At 37.3% G+C, this 23411-nt stretch overlaps 1 protein-coding gene across 10 annotated transcripts in view; it reads right to left on the bottom strand.

Annotated features, from left to right (window-relative positions):
* The window catches only part of DMD (dystrophin), a 2178366-nt gene that overhangs the window by 1459620 nt on the left and 695335 nt on the right, over nt 1–23411 (bottom strand). For all 10 annotated transcript variants that reach the window (XM_037821041.1, XM_037821045.1, XM_037821047.1 and 7 more), the window contains 2 exons: nt 6456–6566; nt 5859–6032 (listed from right to left, as the gene is read on the bottom strand). In XM_037821041.1, the coding sequence (XP_037676969.1) occupies nt 5859–6032; nt 6456–6566 (285 nt within the window). The remainder of the gene's footprint in view (nt 1–5858; nt 6033–6455; nt 6567–23411) is intronic.

The raw sequence follows: 23411 nt of genomic DNA on the forward strand, positions 1-23411 counted from the left end.
GGCATTTATGCTTTGTGTATTTATATTGTGTAGAAGGTTTGGGAAGTTTTCCCCAGCATTTTTTTTTAATACTCTTTCTAGACCTTTACCCTTCTCTTTCCTTTCTGGGACACCAATGAGTCTTAAATTTGGACGTTTTATTTTATCTATCATATCCCTGAGATCCATTTCGATTTTTTCGATTTTTTTCTCCATTCTTTCTTTTGTTCTTTCATTTTCTGTTCTGTGGTCCTCTAGGATACTGAGTCGTTCAACTTCCTCTAATCTTGTATTATGAGTATCCAGAGTCTTTTTAATTTGGCCTACAGTTTCTTTAATTTCCATAAGATCTTCTATTTTTTTATTTACTCTTGCAATTTCTTCTTTATGCTCTTCTAGGGTCTTCTTTATATCCTTTATATCCTGTGCCATGTTCTTCTTCATATCCTTTATATCCTGTGTCATGCTCTCATTCTTTGACTGTAGTTCTTTGATTAATTGTGCCAAGTACTGTGTCTCTTCTGATCATTTGATTTGGGTGTTTGGGACTGGGTTCCCCATATCGTCTGGTTTTATCATACGCTTTAAGATTTTCTGTTGTTTTTGGCCTCTTGGCATTTGCTTTGCTTGATAGGGTTCTTTCAAGTTATAAAAAATACCAATCTAATTTTTTAGATCTACAACTTGGTGGCATTCACTTTCTCTAACTAACCAGCAGATGGCATCTGCGAGTCACCTATTCCCCTCAAGTCAGTTCTCCTCAACTTTGTCTTTGTGGTGTGTGAGGAAATGATTCTTGTGGGGTTCACTGGTGCACACAGTTTGGGTATGTTGTTGGTGCTGTCCGCCCTGAATGTGGGGCGTGTGTCTGGGTGGTTACGGAAGCAGGGCAGCTTTAATATTCAAACCTCCCAGGTGTTCCTGGAGATTCAAGGCTGTTGCAAGAGTCTAAGCCTTCATTTCAGTCTTGCCACAGATTTTCTCTGCCGCTGACCCACAAGTCCCCGGCATTGACATAGGGTCCCTGGGATTTCCGAGCGGGCCCCCTTCTCAGCTGTGATCTTCTAGGACCTCTGCTGAGGAAAGGCTGTGTGCTACATCACAAGTGCGTGCCGCCCCTCAAGGGAAGCCCTGGGCCACCGGGCTGCTGGGCTGTGCAGGGGCGCTCCCAGCCTGATGAAAAAAATGGCTGAATGGGGCGTCTCAACCCCCCCCCCCCCACTTTTCATGCAGCTCCACCTTCCCAGCTCCGGGACAACTAGCTGTGGGTGCACCCTAGGCCACTGTCCATGGCCAATATTGTGGTGTGTGCATGGTGCCATGGGATACACTCCCCGTCAGACTGGGTTTCCTGGTGTGGCTCTGGGCTGTGTGTCCGGCCCCGGGCAGGAGTGTCGCCAGCATGCCGGGGAGCTGGCTACAAGCAGCGTGGTTTCTTTCTCCTTTTGGCTCTCCCCTTTGACCCCCTGGCCCTGAGGCAATCAGCAGCGGGCTGTCATCCACGCAAGACACCGAGAGGTTGGCACAGCCTACTCCTGCCGTGCTTCACTGTGCGGTTCTCACCGTTGTAACTGCAGCTGCTCCTGGGTTTCTTTTTTGTTTTTATTTTTTTAAAAGAACTAGTCCGTCTCCAAATGCCAACCCCCGGTTTCCCCACACCGCAGCGCGGCCACGGGACTTTCAACCGGCTTACTCACTCGTTTCAGAATGCAGAGTCCCGGTTTCACCAAGTGCACGGTCCCTGTGGTTTTAGCAGACCTTGTTCAGCTGGTGCATTGCTGGAAGTGGTGTTCTGGGTCACTTTCTGGTTTTTATCTAGTATTTTTCACGGAGGTGTTTTTTTGCCCTGTCTCACCTAGCTGCCATCTTAGATTCTCTTCCTTAGGTCTCTGTTTTGACGTCTTTTTTTTCTTTTCTTTTTTAAGGTAAGCATTTCCCTCTCAGCACTGCTTTCACTGCATCTCATAAGTTTTTGGTATGCTGCATTTTCATTTTCTTTCACCTCAAGATATTTCCTAATTTTCCTTGTTTTCCTCTTTAACTCATTGATTGTTTAAGAATATGTTGTTTAATTTTCACAATTTGTGGATTTTCCCTTTCTCCCTCTGTTACTGATATCTAACTTCATTCTGTTGTGTTTGGAGAATATACATTGTATGATTTCAATATTTTGGAATGTATTGATAGTTGTTTTGTGATGCAATATTTGGTCACTCCTGAAGAATGATCCATGTGCACTTGAAAAGAATGTATATTCTGTTTATGTTGGGTGCAGTGTTCTATATATATCTGTTAGGTCTGGTTAGTTTAGTGTATCATTTAAGTCCTATAATTCCTTATTGACCTTCTGACTAGATGTTCTATCAGTTATTGAGAGTGGTGTATTACAGTCTCCTAGTATAAATGTAGAACCATCAATTTCTCCCTTCAGATCTGTCACTATTTGCTTCATATATTTTGGGGCTCTGCTGTTAGGTGCATATGTATTTATAATTGTTGCATGTTTCTGTTGAATTGCCCCCTTTATCAGTGTATAATGACCATCTTTGTCCCTTGTAACTGTTTTTGACTTAAAGTTTATTTTATCCAATATTAATGTAGTGAACTCAGCTGTCTTTTGGTTACTACTTGCATGTTATGTTTGTTTCCATCTTTTAACCCTCAACTTACCTGTGTCTTTGACTGTAAGGTGAGTCTTTTGGAGAGAGCATATAGTTGGGTCATGCTTTTTTTTTTAATCAATTCTGCCAATCTATACCTTTTTACTGGAGAATTTAACCCATTTACATTTAAAGTCACTACTGATAATACAGGAGTTTCTTCTGACGTTTTGATATTTAGCCTTTGTAAGTCATATATCTTTTTTGCCCCTCACTTCCATTAATGCCTATGTTTATAAGTTCTTACTTTTTAGTGTTGCACCATATTGATTGTCTTTTCATTTCTATCTAGAAATATTTTTCATCTGTTTTCCATGTGTTTACCGTGGGGTTAAAATTTAACATTCTAAATATGTAACAGTCATGTTTGATCTGATACCAACTTTACTTCAATAGCATGCACATATATTTTTCTTATACTCCTCTGTCCCCCACCATTTTTTGCACTTATTACCACCACTTATATATTTGTACATTATATGTCCAAAAACAAATTTATCATCACTTTCTATGGATTTGCATTTTAGCAACTGTAGGAAGTAGTAAGTGGAGTTACTATCAAACAATACAATATCATAATACTAGCATTTATAATTGCCTAACCAAATGGGTGGGACCTTTTGATTAGGTCTTTATTTCTTTATGCTTCTTGGAACCACTGTCTAGTCAGTGTTCTTTCTTTTCATTGCTTGCAGGGCAGGTCTAGTGGTGACGAACTCCCTCAGCTTTTGTTTATCTTAGAGTGCCTTAATCTCTCCCTCATTTTTTAAAGACAGTCTCACCAGATATAAAATTCTTGGCTGGCCACTGTTTTCTTTCAGCACTTTAAGTATTTCAACCCACTGCCTTCTTGCCTCTATGGTTTCTGATGAGAAATCCGTACTCAATCTAACTGGGACTCCCTTTGTATGTAACACATTGCTTTTTTCTTGCAGCTTTCAGAACTCTCTCCTAGTCCTTTGTATTCAGTAGTGTAAACAATATAACATGAGGTATGTTTCTTCCTATTTATACCGTTTGGTGATCTCTAAGCTTCTTAGATGTGCATATTCATGTCTATTGCTAAGTTTGGGAGGTTCTCTGTCATTACTTCTTTAACTATTCCTTCTGCCCCTTTCTTTCTTCTACTTCAGGGACTCCCTTACTGCATATATTGGTGTACTTGATGGTGTTCCATAGATGCTTAGGCTATTTTTGCTTTTAATATTTCTTTTCTCTTTCTACTCCTCAGCCTGACTCATTGCAAATGTCTTTTCTTCAAATTCATTGATTCTTTCTTCTGCCAGCTCTAATTTGCTCCTGAAACCCTCCTGGGCATGTTTCATTTCAGTTAATGTGGTTTTCAAATTCAGTAATTCTGTTTGGTTCCTTTTAAAAATTTCTCTCTTTACTTAGACTCTCATGTTGATCACTCATTGTTTTCTTGATATCCTTTAGTTCTTTCACTACACTTTCCTTCATCTCCTTTAGTATGTTTCAGATCATTTACTTGAAGGCTTTGTTTGGTATGTTCACATTCTTGGCTTCTTTGTTGGTGTTTTCTGGATTCTTATCCTCTTCCTTTGGATGGACCATAATTTCCTGTTTCTTTGCTTGTTCTATACTCTTTTGTTGCACACTGTATATTTTAATATTTTAACTCTGGGATTTATTCCCTGAGATATCTGTTTCTTGGTTTTGTTATCAGCTGGAAACGAGTCAGAAATTTTCTTGATCTTCAGCCCTCCTATCAGGAAAGTCTACCCAAGGCAAATGCAGTGTGCAGGGTTTTCCATATGTTTCTGGGCATCTGTCTTGTGCTGGGGCTTTGCTTGTTAGTTGTTTTGGAGTTCCCTGTTTACAGGAGTTCTGTTGTCCCCTCTGTTTCCCAGGAGACAGACCTTCCTCTACCAAGTATTTGAAACTGGAAGAATTTTGCCACAGACTGTCTGCCTCTATAGTTTTTTACACTTCTTTTATTGTCTGAACTGCTTTTTCCTGGAGGGAAAATTCTGGGAGGAGTGTCACCCCAGAGAGGCCTTTCCCAAGTCAGTCTTCCCCAGCCAAAACAGAGCCAGGGATCCAGCCCTGAGGAGGGATCAGGAAAGGTGCCAAAAGCTTCTCTGAGAGCTCCCCAAAGCTGAGCTTTTCTGGACTGCCCAGCAAATGCAGCCCTTCAGCTAATTGTCCCACACAGCCCTGAGGAAGCTTGGTGTCTTTCAATCTCTACTGCCTCCACCCCTTTCCAGAGAGGGTCAAAACAATGGCTGCCTTCAGAGCCAGGCCCCCAGCAATCCTAACCAAAAACTGTGATCAATGATCAGCTATCCCCTGCTGTTCTCGGGGAAGAGGATTTTATGTCCCTTTCTTTCACCAGTGAGCTAGCCAAGGACTGGACCCCACGGCAGGCTGCTGCAAGAGTGGGGTGTGGCCGCTGGTAGCCACCATGTTGAGAGAGCAAATTACTGCCCTTTCCCATAGTTTATCAGCTCCCTGCTCTTCCCTGAATGCTATACAGTGTTGTTCTAGCCTCCAGAGTTTCAGAATAGTTGTTAGAGACAGGATCTGCCTGTTTAATCACTGTTTTGGTGGAAGGACTGAGTCCTGGAGCTCCCTACACCACCATCTTTCCTGGAAGTCTGCTTCCCATACCTTTTTTTTCTGTCTTTGTGGTTTGGTGACATTGCAATGTATATACAGTACTGACAGATACTGGGATTTGGAGTAAGAGTGCCTGGTTTGGATTCTTGTTTTTGTCCTTTACTGGCTGTTAGTCCTTAAATTCCCCAAGGTAATCTTTGGCCTTAGGGATTAGAGATGACTTGTGCACATCACTTAGCTTACCTGTATTCTGTATTTCTAGAAAGGTTATTATTGCAACTACTGTTATTTTGCTGCTTAGAGGGTAACACATTTCCTTTCTAGGTTTCCATTTTAAAATCTATTAAACACACAATAATAATTAAACATACATACCTCCTTTTTATATTCTGCACCATCCTTAGCAGAATTTTAGACTCAAAAAAGACATTTACAGAGTAAGTATTAAATGGCTACTCAATCAGTAAAACTTCTTGTCTCTTACTACACCCATGTTAATCTTTGCTCTTAATCTTAAAATTGCATAATATAATTATTACAGCTATCTGTAACAATTTTCTATTATAAAAGAATATCACGAAATATTTCTCAAGAAGGAAAGTAAAGGAGTAGCTGCAATATATCACCAAAAACACGTACCACACAGTGATTCAACTGTGACTGTACTACTTCCTGTTCAACACTCTTGGTTTCCAACGCAGGCAAATGCATCTTCACTTCATCTAAAATCATCTTACTTTCCTGTAAACGCTGCTCAAAATTGGCTGGCTTCTGGAATAATCGAAACTTCATGGAAACATCTTGCAATTTTTTCTATAAACAAAATGTAAAGGATGCACAGATTTAATTTTTGTCTTCCAAACAATAACCAGTCATACTTTTGTTAATAGATTTTTCTCTATTCCTGAAAACACACATGCAAAAAATTTTCAAAGTAAAGCAACCTTCTTTTGCATTTGTCCAGAATACATGCATCTGGAAGAATAATTCAGTAATTTTTTCTTGATGTGATATTAAATAAAAGGTCATTTATAAGCAAAAGGTCATTTATAAGCCTATTTAATCCTTAAGATATATACATATAAGAAATGTCCTTATTTTTTTGATATCACATTGTTGTTTTCAAATAATGCCCTCAATCCCAATTTTGCTAATAATCAAGGTATCTAATATAGACTAGAGTATATTTTAATGTCCAACTAAAACCAGTTCCTTAGTTTGTACAACAAGATATACCTGTGCAACATCAATTTGGGATAGGACCCTCTGGGCAGCCTCTTTTCCCTGGTTATGTTTCTTCATTTCTTCTAAACTGATCTCATGACTTGTCAAATCTGATTGGATTTTCTGTTGGGAAGACAGCATTATTAATCAGCATGTTCTGTACTTTATTGCAAAGAACAATTTGCTTAGTTTCCAAGAGATGGGAATGCAAAAACTCTCCTAAACCATTACTGAAATATAACCTGCTTTAAAATGACAATAAATTTTTCACTTACCATAATTATTGGAAATCAAATGATTTATTACTTTCCTTTGGGGATTACTGTGAAAAAGAAATTATCATTTTGAGCTGATGATAATAAATAGCTATCTCATATATAATTTTCAGTGGGAAATTATCTATTTATATCTAACATGCAAAAAAAAAATTTTTACATTGGTTCTCTTTCTTTTCTCTTTGAATTTATATTCAAATCTGACCCAAACCAGGATATCGGTCTTTATAAACTAGCTAAATGTGGCAAGGATAACACATAATGAGAAAGTTGAATGTGGACAATGTTCCTTATAATGAACTTTGCTCAGTCATTCTGTATCATGTTTCAGTAAAATTTCAGGGATACTATGGGTCTAGGAAAGGGAAGTTAAATGACTCAACTGGCATTACTTTTTGTCTTAAAGATACTTAGATTCCTATAGAGATTAATTTAGAACTTTAAATGACTATATAATATTTCTATACTCAGTAAAAAATTTTGATCAAGTTCTATCCAAAATTTGACCCAGCCAAATCCTGCAGTGTGCAGAGACCAAACACCTAATTCATTTATTTCTTCCTGTCAGATCCAGCAAGAATCAGCTAGTGGTCAAATTATTCTAATTTAAAATTCAGTCACTGTCAGATTATCATAAAAAAAGTTAGAGAAGAAGAAACTGATTAACTTAAACTACAGCGTCCATAAAAATAATTGTGCCACACAATTTATAAAATGCGTATTTAGTAAAACCTAATTTATACCAATTAGAGTCAATTCCAGTGCATTTTATAGAAAATAACATCAGTTTTACTTAGTTACCACAGAGAACTATAGCACTGAAGTGAATAATGAGAATTATACCAAGAAAATGGGTTAGGTTCAAAAAGAAATCACTGAAGATGCGAGTTTATGAACTCACAGACATACCTTCATATTCTCTTCTTAGAAAATTGATGCTAACAATAATAGAGGCAAATTAATTCAAAATTACATAAGTGACTAGATTTCTGGCTTAAAAGAAAAAAGAGTGAAGACTCATGTAAATGCATAATTTTTTACTATATACAACATCTTCACTTGTTGAATAATTACTTTGTGTGGGAAACAGTGATAACTATTATCCTCCTGGAACCACAGAATCCATGTGTGAGGGATCTATGTAAGTCCATGATAACATTTTTCACAGAGCAAGAAATGCTAAAGAATTTCTGAAACTTAATGAGTGCATGTGGGGTAGACTGACCCTTATACAGGGGACTTTACAGATGCCACGGGGCAGGGGGGGGATGTTAAAGTAGGACCTGGATAATGAGTAAACATTGCTAGGTATCGCAGATTTCTTTGGGGCATTGTGGGCATGACCTTTCAGCTAGGAAATGTTCACCCCCTCGATAAGGTGGGCCAATTGTAACCATGTCTCTGCCACATGACCATGGCCACTCCCAAGTCAGGGATGATTAGAACATGGAAAATGTTTGGGACAAGATTGATCCATGAGATTCTTTCTCAGAATTTTAGCACTAACTAGAGAAAGTCTGGTCAAGCTCTGAGGGGGGTGATGTTAAAGTAGGACATTAAGCTTGGAGCTGTGTCACATATTCCAGGAAACTGTGTTTACAAAGTCTCTAGTTTGTAGTGTCAATTGAGGAACAACAAAGACCCATGGCAAAGAGAGAGGAAAGTGAGGTAGAGACAGAATTATCTATGGTTTCCAATCAGAGGCTGAGGTAGATGGTATGTTCCAAAAATGGCTGCAACAATAACTCTCATCTCACAAAGTCCTCTTATACTCCCCCACCAAGAGATGGAGTTTAGTTCTTTACCTCTTTGAATCTGTGTGGGCCCTTTGACTGCACTAACCAACAGAATATGGCAAAACTGATGCTCTTCAAGTCCAGGAACAGCCCTCAACTAATATTAGATACATAGAGACACCAGGGTAAATACTCAGCAATCCTAGGTAAGCTTACAGCTGACAACCAGCATTGACTGCTAGCCATGCAGGTACTCCATCTAGGATGTCCAGAACATCTGAGCTTTCAGATTACTGTACCCCTACAAACAATTAACTGCAATCACATGAGAGACCCCAAGAGAGAACCAGCTAGTTGAACCTTCCCAAATAACATAACTATTGTAAATAATGATTGCTGTTAGAGATAACCAAAACAAAGGATTCTAGTCCCTTCCTGTGTCAAAACTTTATTTTTGCTGTTGAGTTCCCTGAGACATCCCTGTATCCGTAAGACTAACTCCACTCCCCCATTTTTTTTTTTACTGCTTTAGTGAATTCAATTTGGTGTCTGTTACTTGCATCTAAGAGTTCCAAATAATATACTGAATATCCAAGTGGATGGGAGTTGTAAACACAAAAGCATTTCTGGTAAGGGAAAAAAGAAGTGTAGAGATGGGACAACGAATAGCATGAAGAGTTTGGGAGAACTGAAATAATGTAAAAAGAATGAGTGCAGTATTGGCGGAAACATAACTAGAAATTCAGGAAGAGATCAGTTATTAAATAACCTCATGTCCTAAATGAATGATTTCCAGTATTTTCAACATTAAAATACACTTTTAAATCTAAAATTAATCAGAATCATAGGTGATAATAATTTTACTACTACTATTTCCTCTATTAATTGAAGACATTAATAGTGAGAGGATGCTAATAAAAATTCACTGATAAACTGAAATGCATTTAGATTTTATTAATCAGTATTTGGGTATGTATGTGTGTGTATGCATGTATATATTCAAACAAGCAGTGTGAACTTGTACAATATGTGCTATTTATTATAGCATCTCTCAAACATTAGGGGGAGGTAGGAAAGGAAGGCCAGGAGAGAATAATGGATAATATGGGAATTTAAGGAATGTGGAGGAGAAAAGCATAAATAAAGAGAAGAAACTTTAAAGAGAAGGATAAGAATCAGAAAAGAGAGACGATGCCACTTAAATCAAGTGACATGAGAGTTTTAAGAATAAGAGAGGTCAGCCATGTCCATTTTGAGACAGGCTAAATGAGATAAGTATTAATAATCAATTAGAAAGCCCTGAGTGAAGCAAGAGAAAATGGAATGAAGAGCAAAGGTCAAAGGGTCAGTGGAAAAGACTGACAGGTGGAGAAGTGATTCTTTTTCAGAAACCAAAAGTAAGATACAAAGAAAATTTTGGATATGGAGAGGCAGGAAGCTGAATGTTTCTGACTCGATGCTCTCAGGAAATCAGAATGGAATATTTTTAAGAGAAATCTAGATTAATATCTCAAGGCTCTAACTTGCTACCCTGGACAAAGAACCAAACCTTTCTGAGCTTTGGTTCCTTCATCTCTAAACTGAGGATGATAATGACAAGCCAGCAATGGGGTTTTATCATGATTTGTGGGCAGCATAGCTGGGGAAATTCTCATACCTAGAGTAGACAACTATATTGGTTTTGGTCAAAAGGATTGGTTTTGGTCAAAAGTGATACTATATGTGAAATGTCACCATATTAAACAAACTAAAGGTAGCCTAAGTAATAATTGAAACCCAGGTCTTCTGATAGTACATTATGCTTTCATTCAAACGAGCCATACTATTTTCATGACTCATAAACAATTGCAAGAACAATGACTTATGAACACACACAAAAAACTTAGCTTTTATATGTCCCCAGGGGATGAAAAGGACCAAGTAAAATGTGATGTCTGTCCCCAGGAGATGAAAAGGACAAAGTAAAATGTGACAGGAAGATTGGGCAATTTGAAACTCTGTGCAAAGCATTTCTTGAAATTTAAAATGCGTATGTCTATATGAGGTAGACAGTTGAGAGGGTGAATTTCTGTATTTTTAGAATGGTCATTACCAATAAAATCACTAAAATTGAAAACAATGATGACTGACCATCATATAAAACCAGACTTTACCATAATTTATAGGCAAATTTTCTAGAAAAGATCTCATATCTTTGTAGTAGAATACTGTTTCAATACAATTAGGGGTCAAAATTTCTTCACGAATTAAGTAAATTATGCCTAAACGGCCTCATTGGTTAAATTTTTTGCTCAAAAAATCTTTTTAAAATTTTCTTTTGGTAGGATATATCACACAACTAGCTCTGGGAAAAACTGTCCAATATAATTAATGAACATATTCAATAACAGCAATGTAATTCATTATTAAAATTATAAAACAAAAGTGGATATATATTTATCATACATCACTATTATATTTACACCTTTACAGATTAATTCCACAATCCTTACTTTCAACTGATAATTAATTTTTAGTTTGTGCTTGGGTAGCTTTTACCACCTACTTTACTTAATCTCATCTGAGTATTATTCTAGAACCCCATGATTAAGAAATGCCTATCACTTTAGGGCAGGCTTATTGTGAATAGATATGTGGTTTGTTCAAATAATGGGTTATAATGGAAATTTCCAGGCAGAATGGACAATCTCCTATTTTAAATCCCCTCTAATTAAAACAAGTCATGAACATTACATCATTTTTCTTGACATGATCAGACAATGAAAGAAAATAACAGTGTAGAATAAAACATTGAGGAATAGGAGATTTAATCTTAAGGAAAATGATTTCCATAATTTGTTACCAGATTTGTAAGATCTCCTGTAGATCTGAAGGATGTATAACTTGAGTTCTCTTTTTACCCCAGATATTAATCTACCAGGAGATAGATGATAAGTGTTAAAAAAAAAAAAAAAAAACGGAAATAACTCATCTTGTGAAATTGTCACTGTGGCTTCACAAAAAATCAGTAAATGTCAACTTAAAGTGAATGGAAATAGAAAATCAGTGTTACTCATTTGAAACATTCATTTATGTTCTAATAGGAGTTCTCAATCCAATTCCTTTCAGAATCACAAGACTTTCTTCATAAAATTGAAGTCATATAAAGCAAATTACATCATCATTACATTACAAAAATAAAGAGTGTAATTATAGTCAAAACTAGTATTATATACTCAAAATAGGAAAGAAAACAACAATTGAAAGGGAAATAACCCTTTTTCTATTAAAGACTGCAAAGGGAAAATTATGGCACTATAAATCAATCAAACATTAATGACATTTCCAATACAGCACTTTACAATTAACTGAGCAGGGAGTGTGGCTTTTTATCATGATTTATCTCATCAGACTATTCACATATATCACATTAATGACAGAAAATGGCAAGCAAAATTAAGCTGCAGCTGTCTAAAATATTTAATGGAATAAAGGAAACTTTATTTCAAGTAATTATGGGAGCTTTTGCGATGTCAGAGGAAGAAAATGATTCTAGAGAAAAAACAAAATATTTCAGAAATAAAAAATATTAAAAAATGTCATGATGAATGTTATACTGTTAAATGTAATCTGATGATAATTTTGAAATTGCATCCTCAAGAAGGAGAAATGGTCATATATAACACATTACAGAGATACTTACAAAAGTAAAGAAAGAAAATGTACTAAAGGATCTTGGATAACGTATACCTTTAAAACATGGAGAACCTGCAAAAAATGTAATTATGATCACAGGAAAACAATTTTGAAAAAGTTCATATTATACATTATAATAATTCAACAAATAAAACGAAAAAAACCCACAGGTTTTCATTACTGTTAATAAAATAAATCAAAAATTGGACAAATTAGTAAGCATCTTACCTACAAATGTAAAACTAAACTGTGTAACTGGAGAAATTTTTACTTTTATCAGGAATATGCAACAGGTCAAAGAGCTTGATACAGTCTAACAATGTGACCATAAGCACTTTTCGGGAAGGTTCATATATATATAAATGTATGCAATAATGACACATTTTAAGATCAATGTAATATATTTACACTTTGGCGTTAGTTCAACTATATGTATTTTGGTGGCTCTTTAAGATAGGAACTTCAAGAAATTAACTGATGACCATTTTTTTCCACCCACCTCCTATTACTCTCATAGGAATAGAAGGATGATATGAAGGAAATATTCTACTTTAGTGTTTCCAAAACAGCATTTCCTTACACGAGAGTTATATATGGTATGTTAACAGATTTCTGGAAAAATAGGTTTCTGTGGTTTATTAAGCTTGGGTTAAACTTTAAAGCTTTGAAAATTGAAAAAAAAAAAATGGTGGGGAATAAATCTCCAAAAGAGAAATAAATACAGCATGCACATTTTTCTAAGTGAATTTGATCACAGAACCTTTAAAAATAAGTAAGGGAATATTATGGGGAATTATTCTTCATGTAATACATCTAAGAAATAATGTTATGGCTATTTATAATAATGATGATAATAATGAGGATATTAGAACAGTTCACAATAAATATGTATTTTCAGGCAATTACTGTTATTTTTCAAATTAGATAAATGAAGAAACAAAATTTGGGGTGAAAATTTATAATGTTGCATAGAACTATCAGGGAACTGTAGAAGCAATAGATTAATTATGACTTGATAGAGGGCTAATTACCATAGTGTAGAAAGCAAATCTGAGTTCCTATCCCAGCTTAAGTAAAAATAGTTTTGAAATGAAATCCATTAAATGTATTAGAATGAGAACAATGAAAAACATTTTGATTTTACCATATAAGATCTTAAAATAGATACCAGTATGGTCATCAAGAAATATTAACAATTCAAGTTAATCCCAGGCTATGTAACAAAATTCCAAACATTTTACCCTTTACTATGAATCAAAATGGAATGAAAAAGCTGATGGTAACCTGAAGTTATTTCTAAAATACAGTTATTTGGGATATCTTTGATTAGTCTCTTTTTAAAACAGCTTTACTGAGGTATAATTTAAAAACCATGAAATCCACCTGTTTTAAGTGTACAAATCAATGAATTTTAGTAAGTTTACGGAGTTGTGAAACCGTCACAACAATCCAATTTGAGAACGTTTCTATCACTCCAAAAATATGCCTCATGTCCATGTACTGAGTGCAGTCACTCTCCCCATTTCCACCCCCAGCCTCAAGCAAGCACTAATCTAGTCTGTTCAAATATTTTCTTAAACACAAATATTTGACATATCTACTTCATTAGCTTGTAGTAATGATCAAATAAAATATTGAGGATGTTCTGAAGATACTAGCCATTTACATGGAATAGCCCCTAAAAAGTATGTAATACATGGAGAAGCTGGAAAACATATTTCCCATTAATCATTAATTTCCATAAGAAAGATTCTACTGTGCACTACTTAAAATATTTTGGATATGTTTCCAAGCTCCTAACTCTAGCAATGCCATGACACACTATGACAAGTTGACATGTCATGACTATGACAATATTATGTTCCGTCCAAATAATAGTTTTTGATGATTATGGTAAACTTGGTTGGTCAATATTTTTTACTTTTCATTTTTCTTCTCTACTATTCTATGAGCAGTAAGACAGCAAGGCCATTTGGGACATCTCTCTCTCTCTCTCTCTCTTTCTCTCTCTCTATCTAGGTCTTTCTTTTTAATTTACAGTACCCAGTACAGTCTCTGGTACATATTTATGACTACAACTTTGTGGAATTGAATGAAGTCACCAAATGTTTGCCAAGAACCTGTTAGGTGACAAGCATTGTTCTAGACCCTGGAAAGCTCTCCTGTCTTACAGCTAACCTTTGGTGGTTAGGGATGAGGGTGGACAGGGGCCCCCCAAAGTAATTCAACAAATACATGTGCAATTTTCAGACAGTAATAAATGCTTAAAAAAAAAAAGTAAAACAGGATGAGCTATGACAAGTTGCAATGGCATAAAACAGATTTTATTTGGTGTCTCATCATTTTTACCTAGTAATAAGTTCCCCTTTTACAGTAGTTTGAAACTATATGTATCCCAGAAAATCATGTTCTTAAAGCTAATCCATTCCTGTGGGTGTAAATCTATTTTTGATGAGTTTCCTTCAGTTAAGGTGTGGCCCAGGGTGGGTCTCTAACCTCTTACTGGAGTCTTGTATAAATGGGATGAAGAGGGAGGGGGAGGGGAGGGGGAGGGGGGAGAGGGAGAGAGGAGGGAGAGGGAGAGAGGAGGGAGAGAGGGAGAGAGAGAGAAGGAGAGAGAGGGAGAGAGAAAGAGAAGGAGAGAAGGAGAAAGAGAGAGGGCGCCATTGAAGCAAGAAGCTGAAAGCAAAAAACAAAAACAAAAACAAAAACATGGGGAAGGGAAGGGCGAGATCAGCATATGCCACCATGTGCCTTGCCATGTATGTGGCAGAAGAGTTAAGGATTGCCAGCAGCCAATCTTCAGGAAGAAAGTGTTGCTTTGATGATGGCTTGATTTGGACATATTTCTCAGCCTTAAAACTGTAAGCTAATAAATTTCCATTGTTTAAAGCCAACCCATTTCAAGATATCTGATTTCAGCAGCCTAGCAAATTAAAACAGATTTTGGTACCAGAAGAGTAGCATCCTGCTATGGCAAATACCAAAAATGTGGAAAAGGCTTTATAATTTGGTGATGAGTAGAGGAGGAAGAATTGTGAGGTGCTTGATAGAAAAGGCTTAGATTGTTTTGAAGAGACTGATGTTAGGAATGTGGACGCTAAAGGTAGTTCTGATGAGGCCTTACACAGAAATGATAGAAGTATCATTGCAAACTGGAAAAAAGGTGACCCTTATTTTAAAGTGGCACAGAACATGGCAAAATTGAGTCCCGATGTCAGATGGAAGGCAGAATTGAAAGTAATGAGTTTGTATATTTAGCAAAGGAGATTTCCAAACTAAATGTGGAAAGTACTGTCTGGTTTCTCCTTGCAGCTTATAGTAGCATACAAGAGGAAAGGGATAAGCTGAGAACTGAACTCCTGGATGGAAAGAAACCAGAAATTGATGGTTTGAAAAATCCTGGGTTTCTGTAAAGTGAGCCCCCAGAGAATAGTGCTCCATGTGAGGGTTTAACTGAACATGGATCCAGTCAGCCATTTCAGTGCAAGTCAGGATTGGAAATGCAGTTATCCAGGAAGGATCTGTGGAAAGTTCTTTTGTCTGATGGTTTGGACCCGTGTACTACTTGCAAAACCGACAAATTTTTTGTGAGATCTGTATGAATGGAACCACTGCCAGCCTGGACTAAAAGGGACAGAAAAGGGACAGACTGAAGGAAAAATGACTTCAAAGGCAGAACCATGGAGGCCGAAGTCTAGACTGAGAAATCTTTTTGGGCCAAGAGAGAAGACCCATCCATGTACAAGGAAAGGGTGAGTATACCCTAGAGTTTGGAGAAGGCAGGCTTTCCAGCCCGTTGTTCAGGAAGAGGGTTTCTCAGATGCCAGGGGGATTGCGGAGAGTCTGGCTAACACCCCAATGTTTGACAAGGGTGAAACCTTCACTCCAGTATTCGGGGAGAGCAGCACCCCATTAATCAGGGAGAGTGTGGCCGCTGCACAAGCACTTAGAAAGGGTGGGGCTGCCACTCCATCAGGCCTGGAGGACAAAACATCATACTATAGATGACTCTCAGATATTGAAATCTAATGGAGTTTATCCTATGACTGTCCCTCAATTGTATATTGGAAGCAGATAACTTGTTTTCTAAGTTTCACAGGTCAAAAGATGGAGGCGAATTGTGTCCCAGGACAGACCATACCTATAACTGATTTTGGAGAGATTCTATACTTACTATTCTTACTGAAATGACTTAAGGCTTTTGGCATATTGTGATGGAATAAATGTATTTTGAATATAGAAAGAACATGTCTTTCTGGGGTCCAGAGGGTAGAGTGGGATGGTTTGAAACTGTATGTACACCAGAAAATAATGTTCTTAAAGCTAATCCATTCTTGTATGGATGTAAAATTATTATAAGTAGGAAATCTTGATGAAGCTACTTCAGGTAGGGTGTGGTACAGAGTGGGTCTTAGACCTCTTAATGGAGACCTTTATAAACAGAGTTAACACATACAAACACACACAGAGAGAGAGAGAGAGAGAGAGAGAGGGAGAGAGAGAGAGAGAGAGAGAGAGCCATTGAAACAAGAAGCTGAAAGCAAAAAAAAAAAAAAAAAAAAAAAAAAAAAAACAACAGAAGAGAGGGAGAGACCAGCAGACACCACCATGTGCCTTGCCATGTGGCAGAGGAGTCAAGGATTGCTGCAACCAGTCTTTGGGAAGAAAGCACATCTTGATGATGGCTTGATTTGGATATTTTTCTCAGCTTCAAAACAGTATGCTAATAGATTCCCATTGTTTAAGCCAACACATTTCATGGTATCGGCTTTCAATGGCTTAGCAAATTAAAACACCTTATGAGTGAACACCTCAGCTAGCCCTGCCCTGTGTGTAGCCACAACTAGCAAGGCCTACACTTCCATAGGGTTTGGATGATAAGAGCTGTCCTTGGCTTCTCCCAACGGCCCCTGCCGCTTCTTTTCCCAACAGCCCCTTTGGCCTTTTCATGTTGCATAATTTACTAGCAAGGCCTGTTATCTCCATATGGTTAGAATGATAAGAAGCTGCCTCAGCTTCTCCAAATGGCCCTTGCCACTACTGCTTTTCATGCAGTGTATTTGGAAACTGCCAATCCCCGGTATTCTTGGGAAAGCCCCACCACTCCCCTCTGGGTCTCAATAAATCAAGAACCCAGCACCCACAGGTGTTCTTCCCCAACCCCCCTCCCTTCCATGGACTCTCACAGGAGCCCCAGTCACCTTCACCACCCTCATTCTCTCCTCTCCCACCTCCAGGCTCTGTTCTAATAAAATTTTCCTTTCATACATTCTCAGCTGGCTAGCTATCTGAATTTGTGCCTCATCACCTGAAGAACTTCTGCATAACATCCAAAACACAAATGTTATCGAGGGGTACACTTTAGATTAATTATCTCTCAGAGGGGTATTTTTGGAATAAATATCCATTTGCTTAGGAAAAAATGGAGGAATATAGGTTGATTCTAAATATCCTCAAAATATTCAGAAAACTACAAGTCTTCACTGTGATCATACGTATGATGCTGCTTGTTTCACCCTTATATTTAGAATTTGTACAGAGATTTTCACCACAGAAAACTATAATTTAATCACAGACTTAAAATGTACATTTCTGAGTTTATAATATGAAATACATCCATTTCTTTCTTATATATCCTGTGAGGCCATGACACTGCAGTTTTTCCAAGTACAATCAACAATGTATTGCATGTTTCTCATCTTTTTATTCTGCAACTATTGCTTTTGATTATTTTCCACACTATTAAACATGTTAATAGTCATGCTAAAATGTGAAGTAATCAGCTCCACATACTGAAATCTAGAGGTAACATTTTAATGTTGGAGCAAATTTACAATTAACTGCACTGGGTTAACCAACATATCTCCTTTGCAAAGTCAAAAGACAAAAAATGTTTCTGCTATGGCTGTATCGGGTTTAACATTTGAACCCAAATCTCTGGACTATTTCTCATTTTCTCTTTCTGTTGTTAAATTATTTCATTATCACATAAAACCTGAAAAGGATTTCCCTATGTGGGTTTATACTCTCTGATTTATAAATCAGTGAAATAGGCTGTAATGCTCGACTGTTCTGAGTTGTTTGACAATCAAATGTGCCTATTTATACTATAAAAGTCTTTTTTTTATTCCCTAATGAAATTATAAGCTTAATCTGATAGGCCAAAATCTGTATTTAGATCTTTGTTTTATTAAGCCATTGATTATTTTATTGCTTAAAAACTATAAACTATTATGCTTAGAAAAAAAACAGCTAGAAGGAAGATATGTATCAAACCCTTAATAGTGATACCTTTGGGGAGTAAGGATACCTTAACTTTTTATTTATCAGCTTTTTTTATAGTTGGCATTTTTTCTATAGTTCCAGGAAATAATAAAGTTATTTATTTTAGAAAAAAAGATAAGACATTAAAAATCAAGTGGGCTGGCAGATACAGACATCCAAGAAGTCAGAAAACAGCTTGCAAATAAATCATGATTTCTGATACAAATGGTCCTAATACAAAACTGAATTTCTCTTTCTATTCCTCTCCCTAAAAATGGGTAGTCATGGCTCAATCATTAGCCTGCCACTATTTAAGTCATTTAAGACCAAATAGCTAAATATGGCAGTAAGCCATTGATTTTGATAGTTTGGAATGCTTAAATTCAAGTATGGCCAAATATATTAAAGTGAGTCATAAGATTTAGCTTCAATAAACACAGGAAGATTTCACATATGAATTCTTTTGATATGCAGTTAATGCAATCACTTTAAATATACAGCCTTCTTTAGTAAAAAGAAGATAACTCTTGCCTATTTATTGATCCTAAATTTTAGCTGCATTGCTGGCAGGAGGAAAAGACAGATGGAAAGAAGAATGTGATCTGCATTAGACCCTGGAACACCCAAAAGTCCTCGCTTGATGAGTGAAATATAGGAGCACTTTTCTAATTTGTATTATGAAGTCCTCTCTAAGCTAATAATTTCTTTGCTTCCTAGACTGTTTTATTTTCTTTCCTCTATTCACGCACATTAATCTACTATGTGGGACACAAGGTGCAAAAGATGGAATCACGAATCTGCAAGTAAAAGAAACATTATAGTTCCTATATTGCAATCCATACTAGGCAACCACACTGCTTCTTGTGGTTATCTATGTCATGCTCTCCTCCATAAAATGTGCATTTTTTGACATAGTGACATGGAGCATTCCAACAGGTGACCATATTGGATTGTCTTTCCATATTAGATATTCAAAATATAAAATTACAAAATATAAAATATAAAATTACTTGAAAAGGAAAAAAAGTGTCGGTTGTAGTATCCCTTTAATTTTAAGAATTATAAGCTTTTAAATGGCTATTTAAACATAGTTATCACTTGCTCCTAAAAGGATTTAGAGGAACATCCAAGCTAATTGGCTAAGTAGAATTTGAAAATCAGAAAACTAAGCTGAGTCCTGCCTCACACATCCATATTAAAATTACATTTGTCTAAATCAATTATTTAGTGCAGCATTTCAGATGTTTGCTACTGTTTCGGTTTGCTAAAGCTGCTAGAGTGCAATACACCAGAAATAGGTTGGCTTTTACAATGGGGATTTATTAGTTTACAAATTTACAGTTCTAAGGCCATGAAAATGTTCCAATTAAGGCATCAACAGGATGATAACTGGACTCTGAAAACTGGCTGCTGGCATCCGGGGTTCCTCTGTCATATGGGAAGGCACATGACTGGCATCTGCTTGTTCTTCACTCCCGGGTTTTGTTGCTTTCAGCTCCTGGCTTCAGTGGTTCTCTCAGCTCCCCTGGGGGCTTTTCTCTAAGTTTCTCTGAGCTCTCTGGACCTTTCCTGTCTTTCATCCTCATAAAGGACTCAGTAAAGGATTAAGACCCAGCTTGAATTGGGTGGGTCACATCTCAAGTGAAACAACCTAATCAAAAAGTCCCACCCACAATAGGCCTACACCCACAGGAATGGATTAAAAGAACATGGCCTTTTCTAGGGTACATAACAGCTGCAAAACAGCATAACTACCTTCACCCATTTCCTGTAAGAGTAAGGGGGAATCAAAACAGGAGGGAGAGCACTAGAAGTTTCATTTCCACCCTGACTCCCTCCCACCAAAATCCTGACACAGCCACAAGTGAGAATTTTTATGAGAGTGGTAAGAAGTATGAGGTCAAAAACAAACAAACAAAAATACTGGAGCAATTTTGCCTTCACAGTAATTAACTATTCACAGCAGTTCTGAACCTTGGCTGTGAATTGGAATAACCAGAGGAACTTCCAAAAATTCTGATGTCTGAGTCCATTCCAGAGATTTTGATGTGATTGGTCTAGGGTACAGCATGGGCAGGATTTTTGCTACAAGACCTTAAGTGCTAAAACAAAACTGTCAGGGCTTCACTATGCTCCTTCGGAAAATCAAAAAGTGAACAACCACCTGCACATCATGTGTTTCTTTGCAGTTAACAATTTGGTGATTTTTCATCAGACAACACTTACAGACTTTGACATTGTTAATAATACTATTTTTAAAACAAGTCTTTTTTTAAAAATATATATATCTAGAAGATATTCTCTGTTTAAAGCAATAAGATGCTGCCATCCTGATTTTGTACCTTAATACAAATCTCTATTTAAATGGATTGGCATTAGACAGTTGATGATGTAGCAAAGTGATTTAAGATTTTGGTTTGGTTAAGTGCTACTTTTCAAAATAAAATTCTCATAGATAAATGTATGCTCACAAATCCTTGTAGTATATAGTTTCACTGACTAAAAGGAAAAGCTTTACTCCTATAAGCTCATGCCTCTAAATTAAAAAGTAAAACTTTTTTTAATCCAGTTTAGAATCAGAAGGCCCAGATCTCTAATCCTGCCAGACAGCTGATCAATTAACATGATAAGGCAGTGAGAAGCTCTTACATGCTCTATGGTTACCAGTGCAGATGCAAATGTAAGGAAGCATCTTGATCTACATCTACCTTTTTATATGAGTATACCTGATGGAATGTTATATAAATTGTATTTCTTTAATATTGAAGGTTATTTTAAAGCTGAGGATCTCAAACAATCCTAAAAGGCAGAGAATGAAAGCTCTGTTAGGTTTAAATTTAATAGCAAAACCATCAGTGTACCACATGGTGGAGTTAGACATCCACAAATCGATGTAACCAGTATTTGACAGAGAATCTGAGCAAATAATTTACTTTAAAAATCACCAATATTTTTCTCTAATTCTATAGATCGTCTTTTCACTTTTTTGACACTGTCCTTTGGAGTGCAAACTTTTTTTTAATTTTGATGAAGTATGCTTTTATCTATTTTTTTTCTTTTGTGGCTCATAATTATGGATAATGGGTGTTGGTGATATTAACACAATATTGTGAATGCAATTAATACCACTGAATTGATCACTTGAAAGTGGTTAAAATGGAAACATTATAGTGTGTAAGTGTGATGGCAATAAAAAGCTTTTTTTAAAAGAGTACCAAATATGGTTATGCCATTCATTCTGTCTTGCTTCTCTGTGATGAATTAAAACACGTACTAAATTTCTGAAAAGGGAAAGCAAAGCCCACTAATCTCTTAATTAGCAATGAACTTTCATCCAAGTTTAAAGAAACACATTTCTCGTTAATATAGAGCATTAAAATTAGCCCCAATTATATATACTTTGAAAAATGTCATAGTGGTATTCTTCATCAGTCCATTTTCTGACATACTGTGCTTAAGTTATTTCACAGACAACCTCTATATTTCACTCTTTTCTTTCAAAGGAGTTTAAAATTGAGCTTTGGGAAATGCAATTCTGGAAGCAAATCTGAGTACTTGATAATTCTGTTCGAAAAAAACAACTCATTGCTGTCATCTTAAAACCTTGGGAGAAGAAGAATGTTTCAATATCTTTTGGGTGGCTTGTATTTTCCAGTATTATATGTTACCATGAAAATGCAAGTGCAGGAGGCAGGGCAAGATGGCAGACTGGTGAGCTGTATGTTTTAGTTACTCCTCCAGGAAAGTAGGTAGAAAGCCAGGAACTGCGTGGACTGGACACCACAGAGCAATCTGACTTTGGGCATACTTCATACAACACTCATGAAAACGTGGAACTGCTGAGATCAGCGAAATCTATAAGTTTTTGCAGCCAGGGGACCCGCGCCCCTCCCTGCCAGGCTCAGTCCCGGGGGACGAGGGGCTGTCAGCTCCGGGAAGGAGAAGGGAGAACTGCAGTGGCAGCCCTTATCGGAAACTCATTCTACTGATTCAAACTCCAACCATAGACTGAGACCAGACACCAGAGAATCTGAGAGCAACCAGCCCAGCAGAGAGGAGACAGGCATAGAAAAAAAACAACACGAAAAACTCCAAAATAAAAGCAGAGGATTTTTGGAGTTCTGGTGAACATAGAAAGGGGAAGGGCCCTGAGGCGCATATGCAAATCCCTAAGAAAAGCTGATCTCTCTGCCCTGTGGACCTTTCCTTAATGGCCCTGGTTGCTTTGTCTCTTAGCATTTCAATAACCCATTAGATCTCTGAGGAGGGCCCGTTTTTTTTTTTTTTTTTTTTTTTTTAATCCTTTTTTCTTTTTCTAAAACAATTACTCTAAGAAGCCCAATACAGAAAGCTTCAAAGACTTGCTATTTGGGCAGGTCAAGTCAAGAGCAGAACTAGGAGAGCTCTGAGACAAAACGCAATAATCCAGTGGCTGAGAAAATTCACTAAACACCACAACTTCCCAAGAAAAGGGGGGTGTCCGCTCACAGCCATCATCCTGGTGGACAGGAAACACTCCTGCCCATCGCCAGCCCCATAGCCCAGAACTGCCCCAGACAACCCAGTGTGACGGAAGTGCTTCAAATAACAGGCACACACCACAAAACTGGGCGTGGACATTAGCCTTCCCTGCAACCTCAGCTGATTGTCCCAGAGTTGGGAAGGTAGAGCAGTGTGAATTAACAAAGCCCCATTCAGCCATCATTTCAGCAGACTGGGAGCCTCCCTACACAGCCCAGCAGCCCAGAACTGCCCTGGGGGGACGGCACTCACCTGTGACATAGCACAGTCATCCCTCAACAGAAGACCCGGGGTGCACGGCCTGGAAGAGGGGCCCACTTGCAAGTCTCAGGAGCCATACGCCAATACCAAGGACTTGTGGGTCAGTGGCAGAGACAAACTGTGGCAGGACTGAACTGAAGGATTAGACTATTGCAGCAGCTATAAAACTCTAGGATCACCAGGGAGATTTGATTGTTAGAGCCACCCCCCCCTCCCTGACTGCCCAGAAACAC

Source organism: Choloepus didactylus, chromosome X, assembly GCF_015220235.1.
Source record: "Choloepus didactylus isolate mChoDid1 chromosome X, mChoDid1.pri, whole genome shotgun sequence".
NCBI lineage: Eukaryota > Metazoa > Chordata > Mammalia > Pilosa > Megalonychidae > Choloepus > Choloepus didactylus.